Source organism: Zalophus californianus, chromosome 14 (assembly GCF_009762305.2).
Source record: "Zalophus californianus isolate mZalCal1 chromosome 14, mZalCal1.pri.v2, whole genome shotgun sequence".
In the NCBI taxonomy this organism is placed as follows: Eukaryota; Metazoa; Chordata; class Mammalia; order Carnivora; family Otariidae; genus Zalophus; species Zalophus californianus.
In genome coordinates, this window is record NC_045608.1 from 45,861,803 (window position 1) to 45,888,106 (window position 26,304).

A 26,304-nucleotide genomic window follows, 5' to 3' on the forward strand; every position below is an offset into this window, starting at 1 on the left:
CCTCCAGACAGAAGGTGCCCGATAAAGTAGTTCCTTAACTACGTGGAATGCAGGGTGATACCTGTACGGGTACTGGCACCTGCCCTGCGCTGGGACCGTTGGAAGTGATGGGTTATTTCTATAAATAAATCAGACAAAGATCCTCCTTCAGGGACTTACAGGCTCCCTGAGGAGGTGGAGGCGGGGGGCAAGGCCTCACTGATGGGGAGATTTTTTTTTTTAAGTAGTCTCCACACCCAGCCCGGAGCCCAGTTCAGGGTTTGAACTCATGATCCTGAGATGACCTGAGCTGAGATCAAGGGTCGGTCGCTTCACAGACTGAGCCACCCAGGCACCCCAGTGGGGAGACTTTAAGGCAGAGGTCTGAAGGAGGTGAGGGAGCTAGCTCTGTGCTGTTCCAGCGGGGAAGGGTATTGGGGGGAAGGGACAGCAGCCGCAGAGTCACTCAGGCTGGAACGTGGCTGTGGGGTATGCCTGAGGAACCGTAGGAGAGCTGGCATGGGAGACGAGTAGAGAGAGGGGGAGACAGGAGGAGAAGTTCTGGAGGATGGATTGTGATGAGGTCTGTTTTTATCGTGAGCCCGATGAGAGCCGTGGAGGGTGCCGAGCAGAGGACCAGTGTGGTCTGGCTTGCGTTTGAACAGGAGCACTCCGGCTAGCCAAAAATCAAGGGCAAGCATTGCAGGACTTTTTTGGTAACCTTATCGTTACAGAAAATTAGCGGATGTGTATATTGTGCATTGTCTTTTAAAAAAGTGAGTTTGTTTTGATAATGAGGTTTAAAAATGACTTGAAGTCTTCAAAAAACTATTACAAATGTATGAGCAAACCCTCTGTCACGAAAGAGAGATGACCAGTGATCCCGTGCCATAGCATCTGGAACAAGGCCCCTGAATATCCTGTGAGGAGGGTGGTTGTCACGTGGGAGCTGTGGGCTGCTTAGTCAGAGAAAAGCCAGTCACCGCTCACTCTAATCTGCATCTATACAAAGAGCCCCACTGTCCGCTGGGGAAGAGAGGTTCAGCAAAAGTGAAGACAGATCTTGGTCCTTGAGGATAAGATACACCCTTGCAGATGTGACCAGCATTGCCAGGCCAGTGAGTGCCAGTGGAGAGCAGATTGCTGGCCAGGTGGAACGGGGCCATCAGAATGGAAGGTGGAGCTTCTGAGCATGAAGACTGGAGACACGCAGGTGGCCTAGTGACCTTTCAGGGCATTTATGTCTAGTGACCATCATGGTCCTGTTAGGAAAGGACCTTTTTTCTTGGTGCTTCCAGTTCTTGAGCCTCAAACATTTGTCTTTGAGAGTGATAGGAGGCAAGAGCCCTCATTGCAAGTGGGTGACACCCTCAGGCACGTGGCTGGTGGGCATGATTTGGCACTGGTTTTCAGGCATCTGCACGGTACCCAGGTGATGGCTGCCAAGTACACTGGAAGCGCCCACCCCCTGGGTCTGCTTTGAGAATCGTTTCACTCTGAACAGGCAGAGAATTGTTTGCAGTGACTGACTGGGCTGTCTCATCCTTTGGGAGGAATTTTCAAAGAGGTTTAAAAGGGTTTGAGATGGGGTGGACACAAAGAGGTGAGCTCTAGAGTGTTGCCTCTTTAAAGTGTGGACTCAGCAGGAAGGAAAAAATATAAAAGATTTTAGCTTCCTTTATCTGCTTTCCAAAGTCAGGTGGGAAAAGTATGGTAACTGAAGTCAAGTTGTAGCCTTTTCTTTTTATACTGAAAATTTTGGAGGGAAGGCATGGGATGGGTAATAACTAAATTAAGACCTTGCCTGTGATCTCATCAGTCCCAATCTGTCAGCCTAGTTTAGTTTGAAAAACGAGTTGGAGGAAATGGCACATCTCAAAAAAAAATAAATAAATAAAACCTCTAGTTAATTTCTGGACCAACCTTTTCGAAAGAAGAAAAGTGTCATTTGCTTTTTCTCTCCTGAAATGAATGCATCTGATCTGATGCATGTCGAGCATCTTCTGTGAGGCGCTGTGTAATATCTGCCCCTCCCAAGCATGCTTTTGCCATCGAGGAGCTTTTGTTAGTGTTCAAAGACTGGAGCCCGCCATCCCCCAGTAGCGCAGGCTGGCAGGGAAGCATCTTTATTTGTACCCACCTGTGTCTAAGCAGCCGTCAGCCCGAAACCTCAGGCCTGGGGGGCAGTGAGTGGACAGACTGAAGAAGGCTTCTGCCATCCCCAGGACTCGCTTGGACTCCTGACCCCAAATGGCCCTCAGGACCGCCCTCCGTGTGCCAACCCAGCAGCTTTCCTTCGCACCTTCCCTGGTGCTGTGAGTGGCGGGAGGAGCTGAACACGTAGACCATCTGCCAGGGATGCAGGTACCTCGGGGCCGGCGCCATCAGGCTAGCTCTTAACATCCATGCCTTTATACTGGGACTCTGCACCAAGCTTTAGACAGATGATTTTCAGTGCTTCACGTGTGTGGACGTATTCAAAGTGTGCAAACACTTGCTGCTGCTTTTGAACCAGTTTGATTTACAGGAAATAAAATGAGTCACAGAGGTAGGGATTGGGAGTTAGAACCTTCTCTTGGTGGTTCTGCTTCCATTCTCTGCTTGGCGAGAGGGCCTGGGAACCCGGGAGAGACCAGATCACGGTCCCCACCAGTGGTACACAGCAGTCAAAGGAGAAAACCACCGTGCAGATGGCTTCGGGCTGGGGGCCAGGGCTCAGGACACCGCGACCGGTCCTGTCCTGGAGGCGCACAAGAGCAGGTAGTAGAGGGCTCCATGGCTCAAGGTTAGACTTCTTAACCTTACATTCAGCTTGTTTTCTTCCTACTTCCCTTTTCCTGGCTGGTTTGTGTACCCCCACCCCCCCAGATTCTTTTGCTGCGTCCCAACCCCAGTACTTCAGAATGGGATCTTCTTTGGCTACAGAGTCATTGCCGATGTAATTAGTTGAGATTGTACTGGGGCCAGGCGGGCCCCTAATCTAATCTGCCTAGCGTCCTTGTTAAAAGGGGGAAATTTGGAGACAGACCTATATGCAGGGAGAATGCCATGTGGCTATGTGAAGGTTGGTGTTATGTTGCCGCCTGCGGAGGTGCTACCAGGAGCTGGGAGAGAGGCCTGGAGCAGACCCTTCCCTAGTGCCTTCGCCAGAGGGGAGCATGGCCCTGTGGATGCCGTGGGCTCGGACTTCTGGCCTCCCGGACCAAGAGATAAGCAGTTCCTGTGTGTAAGCCATTTGCAGGTGGTCCCTTATTACGGCCGCCCCCGCAGACGTGCTCCCTTTCTTGCTCACACAACTGTCAGGAGCTCTAATGCCTACCCTGTCTTGGGGAGCTCATCTAGCCACAGCTTTGGTCACTGTCACCATCACCGTCTTAACCACTTCCGGGCTTCCTGAGCCCCAGGACTCACTCCCTCCCCAGCTCAGGAGGCCTTTTAGGAGCAAGCCTGCAACCTCACCAGTTTCTACTGATCTTCGATCACCAAAACACCATCCAGCTCTGCAGGATTATTTATAGTAAGTGTGTGATTATGAGGAGAGTTCAGTGATCCATGGAAGAAATCTCCACAGAAATTACATTAGGGTATATTGATGATCATCCATTCAGCACGTTTTTTTGATGCCAAGCCTTTTCTTTGCATTTTGGCCTGTGGATCGGATTCTGTCTCTGGCATCAAAACCACACATCATTATTCCCACCTATTGCTGCCATGTCCAGATTGGGCTTCTTTATTTTATTTGTTAAGATACTATTTACTTTTAAATTTTTTTAAAGATTTTTATTTTATGTATTTTTTTAAGATTTTTTTTAAGATTGTATTTATTTATTACATAGACAGCAAGAGAGGGAACACAAGGGGGCAGTGGGAGAGGGAGAAGCAGGCTCCCCGCTGAGCAAGGAGCCCGATGTGGGACTCGATCCCAGGACCCTGGGATCATGACCTGAGCCGAAGGCAGACACTTAACCGACTGAGCCACCCAGGCGCCCCTTAAGGTTTTATTTTTAAGTAATCTCTACACCCACCGTGGGGCTTGAATTCACAACCCTGAGATCAGGAGTTCCGTGCTCTTCTGACTGAGCCAGCCAAGAGCCCCAAGATTTTTTTTGTTTTTAAGATTTTATTTATTTGACGGAGAGATAGTGAGAGCAGGAACACAAGCAGGCGGAGTGGGAGAGGGAGAAGCAGGCTCCCCGCTGAGCAGGGAGCCCGATGTGGGACTTAATCCCAGGACCCTGGGATCATGACCCGAGCCAAAGGCAGACGCTTAAGCGACTGAGCCACCCAGGCACCCCAAGATTTTTATTTAAGTAATCTTGACACCCAACGTGCGGCTCGAACTCCTAATCCCGAGATAAAGAGTCACGTTTTCCACTGACTGAGCCAGCCAGGCATCCCCAGATTGAACGTCATTAAAGTTACTCAAGAATTTAAGTGCAAAATCCTATTGGATTTTCAGTGTTTTGCTAATCTTTGAAAGTTGTCTTTCTAGCATCCCCCCTTTTTTAAAAAGTGACTTACTTGAATACTTTTTTTTTTTTTAAGTATTTGGTGTTTCTTTGTAGCGTTGCTCCTTTTTTCCCTTCACATTTCATCAGTCTGTGCAGTCTTTATTGAACAAGTATGAGCAACAAGTATAACTGGTATAAACAGGTTGTGGATGGACATAACTGACTCTTAGTAAGTGTACAGTTCAGTGTGGGTATTCTAGTGAACAGCCTCCAAGCCTGAGCTTTGAGCGTGCTGTAAATGTTGGTCAAAGTGACTCACAGAGGGGCGTGGAGACCCTGGTGGATCAGGCACGTGAGGTCAGCAGAGTTTTCTTGCATTCTCAGTTCCTCCAGTAGGCCTTCTACTCTTTCCTCTCAGCCTTGACTCATACAATCCCTCCACCAGCTTATCTTCTCCTAGCCCCTTATCCCTCAGGGCTTAGCTTAGGTGTCACTTCCTCTAGGAAGCCCACCTTGCCTCCCTCAGGCCAGGTTAGCTGTCCCGTGGATAGCAACCTCTTATTTCCCAGTCAGGCCACTCCCTCCACCACAAGCTTTGTGAGGATGGAGCTCTCATCTTTGTCATCCGTCATCACATCCCCAAGGTCTGGCATAGAGTGAGTGCTCAGGAAGTATTTGTGAAGGGAGAGGGAGGAGAGGCAGATCACACACAGTTGTTCCTCAGGGGTCTTCCACCACTCCCTATGCCGTGGGGTAAGATAGGCCCCCGTAAGCCGGCGGTGACGGCCTGGCTGTGGTAGCGGTGTTGGCAGTCCGGGGTGGCTGTGAAGATGGGGGTGGTGTGAGCAGTCGTGATGAGTAGGCGAACATAGCCACTCATGCTAATACCACCGGCTTGTGTTTGTGGGCTACTCAGATGCTTTCTCCCATCTAACTCAGGCCAGCTCTGGGTCCCCCACTTCCCCTCACTCTGACTGCCTGGGAGCCTGACACATCCCTGCGACGGTCGTGTTTCCCCGCATCCTGGGCTCTGTGTTCCCTTTTCCCACCCATTGGAATTCCACTCCCCCGCTAGGACCCAACCCGGATTCCAAACACCTGCCCCGGGCCTCAGCCCTACCTCTTGCTCAGGCTTCTAGTCCCTCTTCTGCACAGGCTCCTTCCGTCCTTCTCCCGGAATTGGGAGATTGTCTTCTTCCACTCCAGGATGCAAGGGACAGAGCTCTTTGTGAAGAGCAGGCTCGGAATGCCCGCAGGTGGTCTGCTCTTGCCCTCCTCCCAACTATGCACGTGCAGGGGTGAGTGTTCCTAAGGAGGAAGAGCATCCCCCACCCCCAGGGCTAATAAGAGTTTAAATAGAGGAAGCAAGAACATCTTGATTTTGTTTTAATTTTCATTCATCTGCTATGTATTGCCAGCCCTTCAGAAAGCGAGGTGGGGGTGTCAAGGCTCCCCCCCCCACCCTACTCCCCCGCAGCTTGTAACAAAATACCGTGGGAGGAGGAAGCAGTTGTGGGGGGCGGGGGCTGGGAAGAGAAAGCGCCCGGCAGGCTCTGATCCTGAGATTTCATAATAATCGTTTGTTTTCTGGCGTCAATCTTAACAGCTTTAGTTTCTCCACGCACCCGGCCACTGTGCATGAGTGCGCGGCCCACCTGCGCGGGAAGCGTGTGGCGCTGCACAGCCATGGGAGCAAAGTGACCCAATGCCAGCTGGATTCACTGTCCAGGGCTTCCCTCCAAATCATCAGGGAAACAGTAAAAGTGTGCTCGCTCACCACTCCGGAGGCCAAAAAGTCAGCAGTCAGGGTGTCAGCAGGACCTTGTGCCTTCTGAAGGCTCTAGAGAAGGATCATCTGTCACCTAGTCCAGCTTCTGGGGGTGGCTGACAGTCCCGGGCATCTTGGGCTTTTGGCTGTGCTACTCCGGTCCCTGCCTCTGTTGTCACACAGCCTTTCCTCTCTGTGTATCTGGGGGTCTCCAAATGTCTGTCTTTATGAAATCCAGCCACTGGGTCTGAGGCCCATCCTAATTCAGTATGAATGCATCCCAACTTGATTACATCTGCAAAGACCATATTTCTGGCCACATTCACAGATGCCATGGACTTCAACATGTTTTTTGGGGGGATCACGATTCAATCTCTGACACCAACATTTGCAGGCGTGTGTTTTCTTTCTTCCTGGTCATGTAGGGAATGAACTACAGAATTGGGGAATGCAATATACATGCATGCCCAATACCTAACGTAGACTCCTGGACACCCCTGGGCTGTGTTCATGCTCACCCACCATTGTTGCAAATGTGATTTTCTTTGCTCTTAACTTTAGACGTTAGTAGCTTGTTTTTATGTCCTTAAGAGCGTAGTTCTGCTCTCATGGACTATTTCACCTGGGAGAGATTGAACTTTCTCACAGCCAAAAGAGATGCCCCAGGGTTGTGGAAATAGAACAGAAAGCCAGTTTTCAGCATTGGAGGGAACACTTGAGGGTCCAGGATGGCATGAGATCTTGCCTGGCTCTGGGCTAAGGGGTTGAGAGCAGATTTAATGACTGTGGTCTGTGATGCTCTGTCGACCATGGGGCCCTTGTGCATCTCCTGGCTATTTGGAACACTCCAGTATCTCCAAGGCAGTGTGTGCCTTTGGAAGCTTTGTGGCCGGGAACCCCTAGTTCCCTCATACCAGAAACACTTTTCTAAGCAAGGAACTGAAGCAATGTGAAGAAGAAAGATGGTGCTCTTAACGCATCCTGGAGAGGTTTGGAAAACATTGTGTATCCAGAAGCAGCTCTGCCCATGTGGGCCGCAGCCCTGGGATGGGAGCTTTTTCCTTTGTTTTGTTGTTGTTTTCTTTTTCCTTCTCTGGCAGATGTTTGTATGGAAATGTGATCTTTAATTCCTTAAAGACCTATCTCTCTCGAATTAATTTCTCTTTTGAAGTTATAATCTTTTATGTAATGCTTTCTGATCACCTTGACTCCAAGTCAAGTGTTAAGTGTCACAGAAGGGAAAATCGTGTGGGCTTTCTGCTTGCAACTTGGGCATACAAGAAATAACTACAGCGGTTGGAGGCCAACACATGGAGGTAGCCAGTTTCCTAAGTCCCCTGGAAATGGAATGTGGCTGTCTTGTGTCATTTCTTGACAACTACCATCTGATTTAATTCTTTCACAAATACAGAAGGCAAACAAATCTGATTTTCTTGGGCATCACCATGATGATGGATATTTCCCCATTACTTACAAAGAGGAAAGCTGCAAATTCACAGGAATCCTCCAGGTTTGGGACACAGCAACTGGTCACGATGGGCCTCTCTTTAGATTCACACTGCTCAGAGTTGCTCGTGGAGGAGATAGAAGGAAAGAGCTTGCCACTTGTTGATATTTGCCTGCTCTGGCTAAAGCCTGAAGCCCCTCCTGGATTTGGAGCTACTTCGGGAAACACGTTGGATGTGTTCTTGGGAGCTCTGTTGGCTATTTCCAGCTCCCCAGGGCTTGAACAGCCACAGACTTGTGTCGAACTGCTGTGCGGGTCTCTGCTCTGGATTCCTCCTCTGAACCCTGCATAACGTGGGAGTCAACAGGATGGTTCCACCCAGAAATGGAAGGGAAGTACTCAAAGATGCCATGTTCTTACTTATCTCCTCGCCGCTCTGGCTGCTTGAGAATGGCCAACAAGAAAAGGACTAGCTCTACTGGATTGGTGGGAAACATTCCATATTCATAGTTGTTCAGCTTGACCTGTGCAGTAGAATAACACGTTTTTCTGAATGAGACTCAGGCTGTCAGCCTCTTCTCGACCTAAATGGTGAGGACCACACAGATGAGCACTCGTTTAGAGAACAGTGCACCCCATTTGCTAAAAGGCACGTTGTGAATGGAACTTTGGAAAGAATAATTTCCCATGCATTTATGTTCTCTCGTTTTCTTGTTCTATTAGAAATGTCCAAACAAATTCAGTGTGTGGGAAGGAAGCACACATTAGCACTAAGTAATGAAGAAAACGCACTAACACTAAGCCATTTAAGTTTGTTCGATACGTTCCTTCTTCTGTGTTGCAGGAGACTTGGATGCTGAGCGCCTCGAGGAATGAGTAGTTCCAGGCTCTTCTCCTGGGTGGATGGCAGGAGTTGGTGGGGCTTATTTGGAGAACCTCTGTCCTTCCATTTGGGAAGGCGCTCAGGCTGAGCAGAGCAGGAGAATGAGGCGCCGGCAGCTCTGATGTCAGGGCGGTTGTGATAGGTCACCCTCTGGCCCCACCCATTCCCAGCCTGGTCACCTGCAGGCCAGGCTGGAAAGCCACCCTAGAGAATGTGGATGAAGGTTGACTGCTTGGTGTCCAGGAAGTCCGTGGATACCCAGGCAAACCCACAGGGACAGACTCTTCTAGTAAGTCTTAGAGAAGGGCAAAGCATCAGGGCACATGGTGCTTAAGAGCATGGCTTCGGATCCCCGACTGGTCTCACCTGCTAGTGTGTCCCCTTTGGCATGTCACTTGACTTGCTTTCATCAGTTGAAGCTTTTAGAATTGGGCATCTAATGGATACTTAGCTTTAACTATTATTATGTCTGCCTAAGTAAACGTACACAAGCATTACAGTGTCCGGATCTGCTGCTGGTCACCCAGAGAGCCCGAGGAGGCTGGCTGGTGTTTAACAAGGTGGTGTGCTCATGATTTATTTAGCTCTTGGCCCTTGAGGCCTTAGTGGCCCACTCTGGATGTGGCACTCTTGTCCTTGCAGCAGTGACAGGGTTTGGGTCTATGGTATCTGATGAGAAGCCTCTCCCTCGAGAGAGGAGAGACAGCTCTGTGTGAGGGTTACACATCTGTAGTCATGTGTCATCCCTCACCTGCCCTTGGAGCACACCTTTGACATCTTAGCAGGCCTGTGTATTTTAGCACAGAGGTCTGAAGAGGTTCGGAATCCAGCTGCTATGCTGGTAAAACGTCCCTCAACTCAAGAAGGCAGTTCCCAGTAAAACTAGTTAATATTTATTGAGTGTCATTATTTGCCAGGCATTGCTCTGAGGGCTTTCCCAGTATAGACTGACTTACTCTTCACAGCATTCCTATAGGCTAGTTAGTAATTTTATCCTGTCCTTTTCGTTGAGGAAACTGAGGCTCAGAAGAGTTAGTAAAGGGTGCAAGGTCATACAAAGATGATACAGCTGATATTTGAGGCTGGGACCATGGCTTCAGTCCTGTAAACCATTGTCGACATGAATCACTGTGCGATGAACGGTTAGCCCTGGTCCTGCCTTCCCAGTGACAGGGACTCAGGGGCTGCTCTGAAGCACAGCATTGCCCACACTGTTTATGGAGGGGTTGCCATGTGCCCCACCCTTGGACTCATCCTCTGGAAGAGGAGGGAGGCAACGGTGAGCAGCCCTTTGTGATCGGTGTCCTTCTGGCAGTGGAAATAAAGAGCCAGAGAGAAAGGATCCAAAAAGGGAATGAGTAACTTGGTGAAGGGGGAGGAAATGCTTCCTGGGGCCATGACTTCTCAGCTAGGTTTGGTGGAATAAATAGGAATTCACTAAGCATACTAAATTGGACACGGCAGGCAGCAGGGTCTTTTAAAGGTGGGGGACAGCAAGTCCTTTAGCATGGATGGATGAATGATAAGAGTGGGCGGGGGGGTGGGGAGTGGGTAGTCCTGTTTGTTGAGACCGGAGAAGCAGAAAGAGCCAGAAGACAGAGGGCCTGCTTTGCCGTGCCAAGGAACCCAACTTTATACTGGGCAGGTAGACAATTTAATATCATAGTTGTAAAAATAAGGTCACAATCTCCAAACCTTGATGCAGTTAGTAGTATTAGTTTTTTTTTCCCTCTGATTTTATCATCATGATTATTGAAGAAAAATCTGATGTGTGTTGCTACTGTGTTAAAGAATGTTGGGTTTTTAATCTCCTCCACTTGTTTCTCTTTTTTTTTTATCAGCAATTCTCTGGCAAAAGTTATTTTCATATGCCAGGATAAGTACTTTTGAGAGTTTTTTTTTAATGTTTTCTTAAGTGGCCTTTGATTGCATAAGAGTATCATGCAGAACTGTTTCCAGTAGTATCTTTATAGCCGGAATGGAGGCTAAGACTGATTATGTAATTGTTCCCTTAATTTATTCTCAGAACCTAACATGCTGCCAGCATATAAAAAAAAAACCCCAACGATCACAATGGCATCTAAGTGACTCTTGCTCACGGTTTCTGGCACTATTGCTTTTGCATCATTCACTGCAGAGGAGAAATGGATGGTTCCAGTGTGGCATGACTGTTGGCAGCACTGGGCGCTCCAGACTCATGGCTCTGTCTGCTCTGTCCTGCCGTGCAACCCACAGCCAACTCTCGCTAGAGAGGATTCGTGTGTACTCCTTAGAGACCCTCGCCAGCGTCTGGCGTGTTAACCTTTGGCTGAGGAGAGGCGGCGGACTTCTGCTGCGCTGAGGTTGCATTTTGCAAGGAGCACAGAATACCATCTGTCAGGGGAGGCGCGGGAGTGTGCAAATATTGCTGTGAATTCCACAAATGCTTAATTGCTACAGTTGTTTCTTTTTTTTTTAATTTAACAGTCTTTGCATTTAGTTTGTTTGTTTGTTGTTTGTTCTTTTTTTTTATTTTTTAGAATAGTCCTTATCAGTGGCAGAAGATCCTTCTGTAGTATATTTTCAGTGCTGCCCTATCGTGACAGTGCCCAAGTTGGGTATGTATATGCATGCTTGCTTTATAGTTCTCTGGGTGAAAAGTTGTGACACCATGTGCGTAATGTGGTTGGCCTTCCCATTTCAAAGAACTTGCCTTGCTTTGACACTGCAAATTCAGTACTTGTAAATTTGAAAGAAAGAAAGCTCCACTTTCTTTTCAGCCAGAAAGCTTCCTTGTTATTTTGCGTGTGTGCGTGTGTGTGTCCTCACCGTGTGGCCTGCTGTTTCCAAATGTGCATTTTGTCACCTCTTCTAATACTGTAAAGCAAGAGCAATCCGGGGACCCACCCCATTCCTCAGGGCCATGTCGACTTTTGGAGAAAGGTAGGTGAAGAAAGGAATCAAAACAAACCATGTGAACGTCCTGCCTCTTGCATCTTGGGCTTGGGGCTGGAAACTGACCAGCAAGCTGGAGCAAATAACAAAGCAAAATGGTACCAGGAACAGACCTCTGTGATTCACCACAGGCCAAAGGAACGCTTACTTCTCTAGCTCAACAAGCCCTTCCTTTTGCTCTGAAGAAAAGTAGGTAAGTGAGGCTCTGTCCTTGCAGAGCCTCCCCTTTAGTCCCCGTGCCAAACTCTGTGCTCATCTCCTCTGAGTCTTTGCAGCCTTGCCCCTCACTTGTTACTGCATCCGGTGTTGTCAGGGAGCTGCTGGTATTTAGGGTAGGACAGCTCACCCCATAGGATGCCAGGAATCTTGCGGGATGTTGGCTCTGGCCTCTACAAACTAAGTGCTGGAATTGCCCCCTAGACACTGTGACAACGACACACTACCCACTCATGACCATCGCCCCAAGGGAGGGTGGTGTGGCCCCTGGTGCTGATTCACCATTTATTCATCTTCCACCATATTGCACGAGCTCTTCCGTGGTCATGCCTGTTCACCATGGCTTTCCTTCCCCCCACCGTAGATCTGTCAGACTCGCACCCATTCAACTCACCACGGTCCTTATTTGTACTCTACACCGTAAGCTTCTTTGGACAGAAAGTAACACATCTTCTTCATGGAATTCTGACTCAGTCATTTATTAGACGTGTGCCTTAAAGAGTAGCAGTAATCTTACTGTTGATTGAGCACGTACTTTGTGCCGGTCCTTTTCACTCCCTGCATCTTTACAACAACCTTGCAAAGTAGGTGTTCTCGAAAAAGTAACAGCAAACCCTTCAGGTCAGGGGTTCAAGGATCACCTGGGCGTGGCCGGCAGAGCTGCCCGCAAGAGACCTCATGAGGAGGCTTGCGTGACCTTACCCACCTGCTGTGGTCCCAGGTTTGGCTGCACCTGAGAGCAGGCTTATTCCCTGTGGACACTAGGTGGTACCAGCTCACAGACCTCTGTGTGACCCAGAAGGCCAGTTCATTAATCTTACACAAATCATCACCCCAGGGCCCAGATTATTTCAGTGTGACCAGCCTGTAAGCACATTTCCAGGGAGATCTGAATCAGCCGTGGAAGGCTCTGTGCAAGTATGTCCTCTCATGGCCAGCTTGGATGGCCACTGTGGGGTTGGCCTTATTTTTCTATTTTTCTGGGCTTCCCTTGCTGACCTTTCTGATTGATGTATTCTTCCTTTGGCCATGGTCCATTTATTCATTTATTGAGTCCTTTTATGTGAGTAGGTGCTGGGATAAAGGTGGGCCTGGTTCCTGTCTCTTGGAACTTAAAACCAAGAGGGGGAGACACATTAAAATTTCACATACAATTAATTAGCACTTTTAATTAATGCTAAAGATGTTCGGTCAGGTGACTGCCAGCTCTTCCTGGCTGAGAACTCATTCGGTTTCTGTAACGTAATCTCACTTCTCTGTGCTTTTGTCTTAGAACTGTTCCGTGTTTGTTTCATTCTGGAATGGTGTCTTTATTTCCAAGTTCTGGGGCCCCCTTACTATGGTACCCAAGTACTTATCCCCATTTTATAGATAGGACCACTGATCCTCAAGAGTTATGGTCTCAAACATCAGCTTTGGGCCAGAATGGGAGTTTGAACCCAAGTCTGTCCAGCCGTAGGACTTTCCACGACTCACTCTGGCCAACAGGCAAAACAAGTTCCATATTCACAGAAAGCCGTCTGTGAAATGGAGCTTTTATGATAACTGTCTCGCAGAGGTGAACTAAGACTCACAGGGCGACTGACTATACGGGGTCCAGCACAGCACCTCACACAGAGGTAGATGGGGCCAACTTGTCAAGGACCCCAAATTTCTTTTTTTTCCTTAAGATTTTATTTGACAGAGAGAGACACAGCGAGAGAGGGAACACAAGCAGGGGGAGTGGGGGAGGGAGAAGAAGGCTTCCCGCAGAGCAGGGAGCCTGATATGGGGCTTGATCCCAGGACCCCAGGATCATGACCTGAGCCAAAGGCAGATGCTTAACGACTGAGCCACCCAGGTGCCCCAAGGACCCCACATTTCTTAAGTAAACGCAATGTGGGGATCGATGAGGAGAACTCGGGAGACTTGTAGTTTTCTGCTTGGGCGAATCGCTCGCCTCTGTGAGCCTCTGCTTTTGTTCCTCTGTAGGATGGGGATCGCAAGTTGCTACCGGTGTCATTAACTTTGAAGATCACTGCATTTTACGCAGAGCTCGTGGGAACATATTTTAACTTAAACTGCCCAGGAAGAGATCACCCAGACTATCTGTTTGATATCCTTATTAGAAATGCATGGCCGTCCCCATCTTTGACACCTGGAGGAAATGCTAGCTGGCCACCAGGGTACAGGGAGAGGGGCGGCCGTCACTGCCTGGGTCTCCTTGACTCCCACTGGGAGGGCCCCGTGTGTTACAGGGGAGATGGCACAGGGTGGCCGGCTCGCTCAGCTCTCCAGCTGCTGGCCCCAGAGGAAGCAACAAAGTGTGTTTAGGGGGATCACAGGGCATAAACTTTAGATCTTTGACATGAATAAACTCTATTCCTTCAAACTTTACAAATGAGGAAACCAAGGTGCAGTAAGGTTAATTTTCTGTAACAGAAAAACACCAGGTCCTTTGTAATGCCTGACAGAGAAAAGAACATGCCTGTTTCTGTAGTATATTCTGCTTAAGAACTCACACAAGAAACTACGAACACCATTCAAAATATTGTAATTTAGCAGCAGGATGAAGAAGCAGTACTGCTTTGTAAATTTTTTGATTAGCAGACATCCTATTCATGAATAACTGCCACTTAAAACTAGGATTGTTTTTATTAAGTATTGGGAAATCGCTATACTCAAGTAATGGAAGTATTTATACTGGTAAATTATATACATACATACTTTACGGTACTTTAGTTCATGCCTGTATTAACTAATACCTTTCTGCTGGAGTTCTCGGTGTGACTGGGACACAAATCCAAGCATTGCAGGGGTGGGAAGGATTTCAGAGATGACGTGGCCTGGCCTCCTTGCTTCATAGCTGGGGCCCCTTGGGCACAGGGGTGGATGCCCAGCAGAACCAGCAGCTCCAGAACCCAGTACTCCAGCCACCTTAGCCCATTGACTTTGTGGTTTCTGGTCGCCATTTTTCTGTTGTGCTTATGCACATGGACTGAGCCACAGGCGCCTGATTATTCCAGACAAGCGTAAACCCCCCCTGCTAAAAGGGATGGTGTCCAGCTCCAACTTCATCATAAGGAAGTTTTAAAAACAGGAAACTCAGAAGTTCATCCAGTGTGTACTTGAACCTCTTTTATGAGGAAAGCATCTATCAGGATGGCCTTATCTCTTTCCTGCTCTGTTTTCTGGCTTCTCCTGCTGCGCTGGAGCTTCCCAAGTCTGGCTCTCACGTCTTGGCTGGCCCTGACCCCAAAGCTTTGTTCTTGGTTTTAAACTGAGCTGAGCACTTACTTTGGCTCCTGACATCAGTTGAACAAAGCAGACAGGCCAGTCTGAGGAGAGGTTTTACTAGTTATTCGTTCATTTACTCATGCGTTTCTTCTGCCCCTATGGGTACAAGGCCTTGATGGAGGCTGGGAGGGTTTAGGGATGAGTAAGACCCACTCTTCAGGATCTTATTACCAAGCTGGAAGCCAGACATGTAAACAACCAACCCAGCACAACTTGGGAGTCCCAGAGAAGTGCTACGGAGTGCTTTAACTGCCCCCAGATCTTTAGCAACACCCACATTTATATTGTATCTACTATTGGCAGTAAAAGCCAAGAGCTTGCTGTGTAAGTCTCCATCCCCTCCCAAGTATATTGCCACCCGTGCCTGCCTCCTGAGTAGAAATTCAGGCACTACTACGGCACAGCAGGATTTACTCATTCACTCCACAGAACCCATCAAACCTACATGTGCCAGGCACTGTTCTAAGCAGTAGGGATACAGTGGTGAACATGAAAATGTCTCTTGACTTGTCACCCTCTAAGGGTAGGAGACACAAACCAGCTAGTAAAGACAGTGACCATCAGATGCAAGAACAAACAATGAAGTGAGTCCTCAGCAGTGTGCAGCTGGAGCATAGAGGAAGGTGCTTAAGGAACTCAGGGATCAGGGAGTGCTCCCCAGAGACAGCAGCTCTTAATCAAGACTTAGAAGTATGAGGTCTTGGAGAAGCGGAGAAGGATTTTTCCAGCCTCACTGTTGATGTCTGAGGATATAGAAGGTGGTCTGGCCCCTTGTGAACTGCTTGGGGGTGGGGTGGGGATTCTCTATAACGCCTGGCACGTTGAGAGAATTGGGTAAAGCACCATCCCCGCAGGGCCCCCATTGCTGACCCAGACTGCAGCGATTTCCCCTAGGTAGTGAGGGGAGGGGGTAGAGACAGAAGTGAGCTGTCCTGGACGTCACGGCCACAGGCCCATCACTCAGCCTGCTCCAGGTCTCAGTTCGTACAGTGTGGAGGTTTGACTAGACTCTCCAGAGATCCTGCACACTCCGTTCTCATCCTTGTCAATTTTGCCAATGTGGAAGCTGTTAAGTCTGGTTGAATGAGGAGTTTATGAATGAGGCATGCTGTTCACACTTTCCATCCACTGACAATCAGCTGCTAGAACTAGAGCTCCTATCTGAATAATGATTCTCCATTCAGTTTTTTAAAATTTGAGGTTTTTTTGTTTTTTTTGTTTTAAGCACAGGTCTGGTGACTTTGCAGTTTTGTTTGGTACATGGTCTCCCAGTGTGGGCTTGTTTGGGGTCATTTTGTATGCCATCAGGTTTATATTTCCAAGCTGACAGTAGAATCATTCACAGTGATTTCTAGAGCTCCTGCTTGAAGCAGACCGCTCTGGTTGTTTAGCAAATACTATACTCTTCAAACTGTTCTTTCCTGCCTTGATTCATAGATAAAGATACTTGAGAAAAAGAGCCTATTTCCTTAGGATTTGCTGATTAGGTAGTCCCACATCTGTGTGAACACAGTAACAGTAGGAACACAAGCTGAAGCATAAAAAAGGCTTATGGTATGTCAGGCGCCATGCTAAGGGCTTTTTATACATTCACTCATTTAATCTTCACCAGAAGCTCATGAGGTGGGTTCTGGAATTCTCAGTTTACGGGTATGAGGTTGGGGCAGACTGGCATAGCAGTGGTGGCCAAGGTAGGAGGGAGGGCGGGCAGGCCGACCGCAGGCTCTGTGAGGTGCTGTATTCTCTGCTTTGGGGCAGATGGACCCCACAGGAGCAGTTCCCAAAGCACTGACGCACAGCTGAGAGCCGAGTGTGTATTTTTTTCACCGTCATGCCCTGGGGCTCCGCCTGCTGGCTCAGGACCACCAGTGCGAGACACTGGCTGGCTAGTGCGTATCTGGGTGCTGGTGGAGCTCTGTGTATGTGCCCTAGGAGGGCCATGTCCTGGGGACCCAGTGGCGTTGGTGCTGGGTGGTGACCTTCCAAAGGCTTTGGAGGTTGTACTTCACCTTGCAGCCTGGCTCCTCCAAGGGCAAACCCCAGGCATCTCTGGGTGGAGTCTTGGGTGAAAATAATTTGTGATTCCCCTCATCTGAATGTTTGTTGGCTAGAGAATAGGAGGGTCCATAGAAGTGGGGAGGAGGTAGCATGATGCAGGTATCAGCGTGGTGCAGACACCCAGGCTGCGTGTGGGCGTCGCTGGTTCAGGATCCTGAAGTGCTGCTTGCTGAGGTCTCCCCAGTACCCACCCAGCCCTAGCCAGTCACCCCACAAACACCACCAGGAGGCGATTCAGACACTGGTAAGGGTCTTCTTCCTGTCTTTACACCATGCTGGAAAATGCTGCTCTTTGAGAAAGTGTGCTAAGTAGTTACATTAGCACCAAATATGTCTTTCCTTCACAAAAGGATTGGTGACAGGGCTTTTTTTTTTTTTTTTTTTTAAATAAAAGGCCTCCTTGCTTGCTTAATGAGCTCTCTTCTTTCTTAAAATATCATTTGATTAGCAGAGTTTGCGTGCATACAGCACTTCAAGAAATCATCTGTTAGATAAAACAAGATGCTTCTAATAACTGTCCTTCGTTCCTGCTCTTCCAGTTTAGGAACTCAGAGTCTTGCTGTGGCTCTGATGGGCACGGAGAGATGGAGTACAGGGTGGGATATGCTCAGACAACAGGATCCTCCCTGACTGTTGGGGGCAGGCAGTGGACTTAGGGTGGTCCACAGAATGTCCAGGAAAGAGAGAAAGCAGTATAGACACCCAGGAGCGAGCCCGTGGGAAGCAGTGCAGCTGGGACAAACGTGCGGCCACACTCTGGGCTTCTCCTGTGGAAACACTGCTGTGGATGTCTCCACCCCACAGCTCTGACCCCCGGCTCCACTCTGTGTTAGTTCTACCTCCAGCCTCCACAGGAGGGCTTGGGCTCAGCAGAACGTAGGCCGCCTCCGGGCATCTGGGAAATGTAGTCTTTGGCCTTCCTGGGTACTGTGGGCCTGTCTGCCATCTCTGCTATAAGTGGCTCACTAGAGAATCCACCTGTGCCCACACTGAATCTGTGGAGGCCACCGAAGGACCCCAGGCCTTAACCCGGCATCAGTCCCAGGAGGGAACCCTCAGGATGTAAGGATCCCTTTACTCTGCCCCCCCCACCCCCGCAAACATGCTTCCCTGAAAGAGGAAACTCTTAGTGTTTTCAAACAGTCGTGTAGTTTGTAAAGAAATAGAGGGAAATGGCAGAAAGGAACAAAAACATAGACCTTGCATTTACCCAGATAAACACTCATTCCAGTGTTCATTCTTTCCCAAACTTCTAAATTTCCCGGTGGCTATCTTTTGGTCTCATCTTGAAGAACTTGCTCTTCCTTTACTATTTCTTTAGTACGGATCCATTGCTTCAAGTTTTATCGGAAAATGTCTTTGTTTCACTTTCATTTTGTTGTTTTTTTTTTTTTTCAATTTTATTGAGAAGACAATGTTTAATCAGACTCCATACATCTCCAAATCCCAAGCGAAAGCAGCACCCCCAGCCCTGCAGCCTCCCAGCCCTGGGCCCCGAAACTGGTGCTGCCAGCCCCCTCGGTTCTCACCAGTGCCACTGTGGGCTCCTGACCACAGCCCTCAGCCGGAACTAGTGTTGAGTTTAGGAAAATAGGACCAAAGTCAGATACGTGGGAGCCCTCGCACCCTGGATGCTTGTCATTTTTGCAACTCGAGGTTTATGACCCCTGCTGAAAGTCTCTTTTGTGGTTTTCTAGAGTAGTGAGCACAGAGACAGGGCCTTAGGCTCTGGCCTCAGTTCTTCTCTCAGACCCATCTTCTTCCCATGGCCTCTCTTGTTGGCCTTAGTAGGATACCCGGCTCCATGACAGGTTCTCCTTGCCTTTGGGGCATTTATACTTGGTGCAGAGTTTGAAAGACTATTCTTGCCCCTCATCCCACTGGAGCTTCTTACTGATGGAACTCAGACCTCTCCTCCAGGGCCCTTTCTCAGGCCACCCTCATAGTCCCCCCTAACGCCCTGCCTCAAGGCCCTACTAAGAGGCCACTCGTGTTCCATGGTACCCTTAGGCTTGTCTGAGCACTTAACAAATACATTTTCATGTCTTTGTATTTGACCTTAACCCTCCTTGAGGGTGGATTGTCTTAGTTCTCAAGGCATCACTCACACCGCAGTGTGCCTAGTGACACTGTATTTGTTGAATGAATGATACAAATGGTATTTCTGAGGACTGTGTCTCTAGACTTTGGAGAATGGCTAATTTTACGACTATATCATTGCCCCCTAAAAATGATGGCCAGACTGTCTGCCTCAGCAGGAGCAGGTGCTCCCTGGGGTCCTCAGCCTGGCACCCCATCCCTGTGGGCATCTTGATAGGAATGGCAGCACTCGATGGGCAGTCAGAAGGAGGGGTCTGGAAGATGCCAACAAGGATGATCGGTCATGGACCTCTGCGCCCTGCTTTTCTGCAAATAACTGTCATGGCCACAGTGAAAGCTGCTAAGTCTGTGGTGACTAAAGGTGGGGTCAGGCTGAACCCAGATGCAGGTGCTAAGCCCCATCTAGGTTCCCTCGCCTGACCTACCCAGCCAGACGACTCCCCCATATGTTAGCCTCACCAACACAATGGATCACTTGTGCTGTGCTCCTTGAGTTGCTCACAAATATTAACACCCCGCATATTAAACCCAGGAATGCCAAGGGCCTTTTGCTGATGTCACACCTGGTCTGCCCAAGCTCCATCAGTTTCCTGGCTTTCAGCTGGCTGGCTTTTCCAGCCCTTGATCAACATGTGATTTTCCTTTTCATATATACTGCTTTTGCTTAAAGCAAGGGTCATCTTTGAGTTGACTTTTGCACAGTTAGAAGGGGTTGGTTTTCCCAGGCCCAGTACTACCCATGGGGCAGTGGGGAGCTTCATCTTGTCACTGGTGCCCTTTCCATGTTAGGTGAAGTGAGGCTCTGCCTTGGTCCTTCCCACCACCCACTGACACCTTCACACACTGGCGTGTTGTCTGGTCCTCGCTGTCTGGCCTTTTCTGGGGCCCAGCATGGCCATGTCTAATCAGGCACATGTGTTGGGAAGATGTTGGGATTTACTTGCATGCTTAGACTGAAGACTGGCTTACAGGCTGCGCTAACTCCTTTCAAGTAAATTGCAGTTGGGCCCGAGTCCCACTAATCATTAACAAGGGTGAGTTGTCATTCATAACACAGGCCTGTGGGCTGAGCTCAATGAGCAAAAACCACTTGCAAGGGTGTAGAAGCCCCTCCTGGACATGAGGGCATTGCCACTTCTCGGGGTATCCCCAGGCTAACTCCCTAAAGGATACATGACCCAGAAGATTCGCCACATGCTATTTCATGAGTTCAGTGGTAAGGAGCACACTTCAACTCCAAAGATAGATCTTTAGAGCTAGAAGGGACTTGGAGACTGTTCAGTCCTGTGGTTTTCAGACTTTTTTTTTTTTTTTTCTGAAGAAATCATTCCTCCAATACAAGTTTACACAGAATGCCCATAAATAAAATAGCTAACCACAGTTATTCCAGAAAAGTGAGTGGGAATAAGAAGCCCACTCATTTTCACTCCATCCTTCATGGTCCCAGTAGGAAAACCACAGTCCTCCATCCCTGCCTTTTGTGCTGAGGGGCATCTGAAGCCAAGGAGCATAGGATGCGTGGGATAGAGCCGGCGGTCAGGCAGAATCCGCAGTCCCAGCAAATTAATTAGCTTTGCTGGTCCCAGGCCCACTCATCTGTAAAACTGGCTATGATGTCAGCCTTGGAGTTTTGACAGTATTAAATATGAAAGCTCTGAGCAGCCTGCCAGGCCGTACGTAGTAGGTACTCATTAAATGTTCACTTTGGTTCCATTTTTGTCGAGTCACAGAATTATTTCATTGTTCTTTTTAAGTCTGCCCCAACACAGCAAATCTCAGTCCGATTTTTGATGAGTTAGCCGGCCCTTTTTCTACAAACAACAAGGGATTCATCTTCAGATCTGCTTTTATCTGGTCTTTAAATTGTTTTCCTTAGTGGTACATGCTTATTTTTAAACATCTAGAATGTGTGTAAAAATGAAAGGAAGGTAAAATTTACTGAGCCCTTACCTCCTGAACAAAACCTTCATTAACATTTTGGCCTATTTCCTTCCAGTCTTTTTTTTTCTCTTATCCCCTACATGTGCTTGTATGGGATATGAGGAGCTGATTGTTTTGTTTTCATCTCTCTTGCTGGTGGGAAGAAGCTTTGCCAAATCCCACCTTTCAAAACAAGCTATTGGAAGCTGGTCACAGAAGAGGAACAGATGTTGCCCATCTCTTTCACTATAACTGTAACATCAAACCTTCTCATAGCTGTAAACACTCCTCTCAGATTAAGCTTGTAAATTATACTATTTTCTGGGAAGAGTCCCAGCCTTGAACCAGCTCCTCTTCTCTCAACCAGCAGTTTGCCAAGGCCCGACGGAGTCTTTTTGCCTTTTATCCACATGAGTCACTGCCTTCTCTTTTCTAGTGTGGATCTGTGGTTTGGCTTGGCAACCCTTTGCTTACAAAATAAATTGCAAGTAAGTTTCCCGACTCTCTTAAGTAGGCAGACCCCACTTGATTAACAGCTCTTAGTGTTAGAGCTAAGACCACTGTCCCCTCCTCTTGGGCCCTGGTCCTGTCCTCTGGGCTGCTGTGCTATCACCCTGGGGCCAGGAGCTGCCAAGCAATCTATGGGTTCAGAAGTAGAGAGAGGGGAGAAATTGTGAGACAGGAACAGCTTAGGAGTGAGGATCCTGGGGTCCTGAGAAGGAAAAGGAGGTCCAGAGAGGAAAGTGGAAATAATGCAAACTTGATCGCCTTTAAAATGTTGAAGGTTAGCCCCAAACCAGGAAACCATGAGAGAGACTCCACTTTTTCCTATTTCTTCACCCTCTTACATGCCTCTGAGCTGTTGCTCCTGAAACCAGAACTCTTGCTTTACTATGGGGCTAGTTCGGTGACATTATAGGCTAAAAGAGCGCACTGTGGGCTGATCTCCATTTGCAACATCATTTCAGTGGGAAATGCGTTCTGAGTTCCAGAAGGCCAACTCAAAAGCTTTGGAACACAACCCACTGGTGAGTGAGAGACTGCAGGCATCGTACTGAGGGCCAGTCCCAGGACTGTCTGCATACGGGGACTGACACAAGCGCCCAGATGCACTTTATTTCCTGAAACTGACATCAGTAGGTATTTCTGTATATAGGGATCCAATCAGAAGGAAGTAGCAGTGAACCCAGTTAACTTGTGATTCGGTTATGTAAAATAACCACATCGGATGATTCCAGCTTGATGATGTGTGTGTGTAGGAACGGACCCATTCAGATAACCAGACCTGACTGAACGATAGTGACTGGGTTCGCTTACTGTGGATATGTGTGAGACCATGTGGTGAAGAACATGGCTTCGCAGCGCAGCACAAGGTACTTCTGGGGGCATGTTTTAACATAGCAGTGTCCAGGGTTGCCTGGGTGGCTCAGTCATTTGAGTGTCCGACTCTTGGTTTTGGGTCAGGTTGTGATCTCAGGGTCATCAGATCGAGCTCCAAATTGGCTCCACGCTGAGCGGGGAGACTGCTTGAGATTCTCTGCCTCTCCCTCTACGTCCCCTCCACCCCCCGCCCCAGCTCCCCTCTCACTCTCTCTCAAATAAATAAATCTTTTTTTTTAAGATTTTATTTGCTAGAGAGAGCACAAGCAGGGGGAGCAGCAGGCAGAGGGAGAAGCAGGCTCCCCGCTGAGCAGGGAGCCCAATGTGGGGCTCGATCCCAGGACCCTGAGATCATAACCTGAGCCAAAGGCAGACACTTAACCGACTGAGCCACCCAGGTGTCCCAATAAATAAATAAATCTTAAAAAAATAAAAGAGCAGTGCCCACGTATTTGTTTATGTCCTTCTTAGCTTTTGGCATGGGGGGCATTTCAGATGAGGTCATTCTCTTGGGTCTGTTTCCTGAGTGTTGATTGTTTTGTGACATAGCTTCTGAGAGGGGGCCTGGAAGCCTAAGTGCCCCCTGCCATCCCCCTCTTCCTCCCTACCCACTTTCCCCCTGCACATCTCTTTTCGTTGTGGAAAATTACACATTCACAAATTGTGTTTCTTTCCTCACACCAGCCATATTCCCACACAGACAGATTCTGGAATGATCTGATGGATGAATCATGCCGTTATCCAGCTATTTATAAGAGCTGCCCTTAGACAAAGATTTTGGTGTAAGCTACATTAAGTCCTCTTCATTGTCTGCCAGTTAACCTTGAGGGGATGGCTTATCGATGGAGTGCTGAGTGTGAGGGGCAGGACTTGTAGACTAAAAGCCGCTTTGATTTCACTTTTTCCTGTCAGCCCTGGGCTTTGTCCCATTGACTCTGAACTGTGGTGGTGTAACGCTCTGCTCTGATACAAGTAAGCAGATCCAATCCAAGATGGCAGCTGTATTGTATCTGAAGAGGCGAGAAATAGGACTTCCTAAACTATGATAAATGCTTGTATCACTGAGTTCCAGTTGATGCATAATCTCTTAATTAAAACTAGCTCACAAGTGGTATTTCCTAATCAGCTTTCAAGCTTTGCTCTCTGCAGCAAATTTTTTTTTTCTGAAAGATCTGGAAAACCTAATATTTAACTGGCTTTTAAATTGTTTATGCATCAAAGTGTTCAAACTATTGTTGTCCCTTAACGAGCAAGTGCCCAGTGATGCTTCTGTTTGGCATTCCAAGGTCTCAAGTTTAGAGCACCATTAAATGATCACAAGTGGCAGGCCATCTTGGAGGCTGAAAGCCCTGGAAACTAGTTAATTGGATTACTCACACAGTTCCATCTACTTTCCAGGTGTTAAGTATTTAAATCATTTTTTATTAGGAGTAACATTGGTTCACTAATTATATGCTCCTTAAGGAAAAGGCCTTACCTTAAACTTTTTTTCTTTTTTAAAGATTTTGTCAGAGAGAGAGAGAGAGAGAGAGCACGCACAAGCAGGGGAGGAGGGGCAGAGGGAGAGGCAGGCTCCCCGTGGAGCAGGGAGCCCCATTTGCAACATTGATCATGAGCAACATTGCAACATGATCCTGGGATCGTGACCTGAGCCAAAGGCAGACACTTAACCGACTGAGCCACCCAGGTGCCCCGAAACTTCTTGTTATTTAATAGGGAATCTTGTTTGATCAGTTCCATGCATTATGGCTCCTTGAGCATCAGAAAAGGTAATGAAAGATCATTTTGCCCGTTACACTGGATGAAATCAGGAGTGGCCGTAGTGTGGTTACAGTGACCTAGGTAATCCCCTTTGGGCACCAGGATATCTAGATTGGCCATGTGCTCTGACCAGATGATTCCACAACTGCAAAATCATGTGTATTTGCTCTTTGCCGTGGGAGCCGAAACTAAGACACGTCCAGGGGGTTTCCAACCACCAAGTCACAGGCTTTCGAGGAGAGCTACATTCAATGAACTGCAGGGCCATCCTCTGAAGAATAGGGTTTCGCTCCACAAAGAACCTCTATTTCTGCCCCTTGCTTAAGGGTATATGGCTGTCTCCCCAAATGCATTTTCATCTTCTGTTTTCACCACCTCCCACATCTTCTATAAGCCCCTACCCCGTACCCCCTTAAACCATCTCCCATCCATCCCCATCCCCACTGGCCAGACTTTGTAAGAAAACCTTTGTGCTGGGTTTTCAGAGTGTGTCTGTTGCTTACAGCCTCTGCAAAAGAAACTTGAATAGATGAGAAATGAGCTCTTGCAGCTAAGTAGGTCTGAGCTATCGTGTCCCCGGGCCTGCGGAAGAGAAGAAAACAGACCCTTGCATTGTCCATGGTTCCTGACCCCTGGTTCTGTTAGTGCATAGGTCCAAATGAGATCCTTCCGTAGGACCTGCCTAGCCATGTTTGTCTGTGAGTGCAAGCTACAGCATGTAAACCGTAATGCACACGGTTTTGGCCAGTATCCACATCTGGTATTTGAACTTGCCTCCATGCCATTTTTAGAAGGAGGTGGAACATAAATAAATTAATATTTGGACTCTACATGTATCTGGGAAAAATAATCTCCTAGGCTTTTCAAAGAAACTGGAAAGTCCGACTTCAGTCTGCTTTCAATTACAGCTGCAGCTCTGTGTTCCCCAGCTCTCTCCTGCTCCTGGAGGGTTAATGCCGGCTTTTGAGCCAAACCGATATTTCTTGTTTTCATACACCATTTTAATGAGAATTCAGAATAATGATGTTAGAAAGAAAACATCAAGATTTTATCACTACTCCCCGGGGACTTCTGCTTAGTCCTTTTTCACTGGAGTTTTGATTTTTTTAAAGATTTTTTTTTAAGATTTTATTTATTTATCAGAGAGAGAGAGACAGGCAGGCAGAGGGAGAAGCAAGGAGCTCCTTGCTCAGCAAGGAGCCTAATGTGGAGCTCGATCCCAGGACCCTGGGATCATGACCTGAGCCAAAGGCAGACGCCTAACTGACTGAGCCACCCAGGCGTCCCTTCACTGGAGTTTTTAAAAGCTATTTTCTGAGTGAAGCAGCTGCACCATTCACAGTTCCCCTCAAAGGGGGGCGTCCGGGGCCATAGGTCTCTTGCTTGCTTTTCACTCACGGGTAAGTCCTATCTGTAGTAGTCCTACACCCTTTCTGTAAATCAGGTGGTGCCATGTGAAATCACTGTGTACATAGGTCAAAATGGGCAAATAACAGCATTTTCGTGTGGCTCGTGTTAATACCAGCCTTCAGCAGAGCACTTAGCTAAGGAACCAGCACTGATGAGACAGCAAAGAGCCAGGCTGCCTGGCTTCTTTAAGTAAATACTACATATCAGACATCGTGTATATCTGGACACAAACATGGAATGAGCCTCTGTCCCTGCCTGCAGCCAACTCTCCATTCAGGAGCACTCTTAAAATGGGCATATTTTAATATTCTTATTTCTTTGGGTTTCCTTACCTCATGAAGATGGGCCCTGCTTTTAAATTAGTTTCAGCCCTAAATAACATTTTCTGTCTGGCAAAATGGAAACAAGGAGACAGTTGTTTGGGAGTTGGGAATTTGAGGCACGTGCTTGCCAGGGTGCACTTCGGGCAAGGAGGACGTCGTGGAAGCGAGCCGGAGAGCCTTTCATGAAATGCAAGGCGCTGCGCTCTTTGTACCTGCTCCCCTTCCTGGGCTGCCATGGCTGTCCCCTTTCTTCTTGCCCTTCACGGCTACTTTTGCCTCGTTGCCTGGTTCAGGTTCTTGCTCTGTTGGCATTTCCCTTTGTGAGGGCCGGCAGCCTGGATGGCTCCCGCAGGAGGCAGGGCAGCAGGGTGGGTGGTCTCTGGCATGTGCCATCCCTG

General features: G+C 48.2%; 1 protein-coding gene across 5 annotated transcripts in view; it reads left to right on the forward strand.

Annotated features, from left to right (window-relative positions):
- The window catches only part of CABLES1 (Cdk5 and Abl enzyme substrate 1), a 112,131-nt gene that overhangs the window by 60,564 nt on the left and 25,263 nt on the right, over positions 1 to 26,304 (forward strand). For 4 of the 5 annotated variants that reach the window (XR_003516936.2, XM_027576364.2, XM_027576366.2 and 1 more), the window contains one exon: positions 11,048 to 11,125. The exons of the other annotated variant lie outside the window; for it this stretch is intronic. Coding sequence is in view for 3 of the 4 variants with exons in the window: in XM_027576364.2 (XP_027432165.2) it covers positions 11,048 to 11,125 (78 nt within the window). In the remaining variant the exon portion in view is untranslated. The remainder of the gene's footprint in view (positions 1 to 11,047; positions 11,126 to 26,304) is intronic. 5 annotated transcript variants of the gene reach the window in all.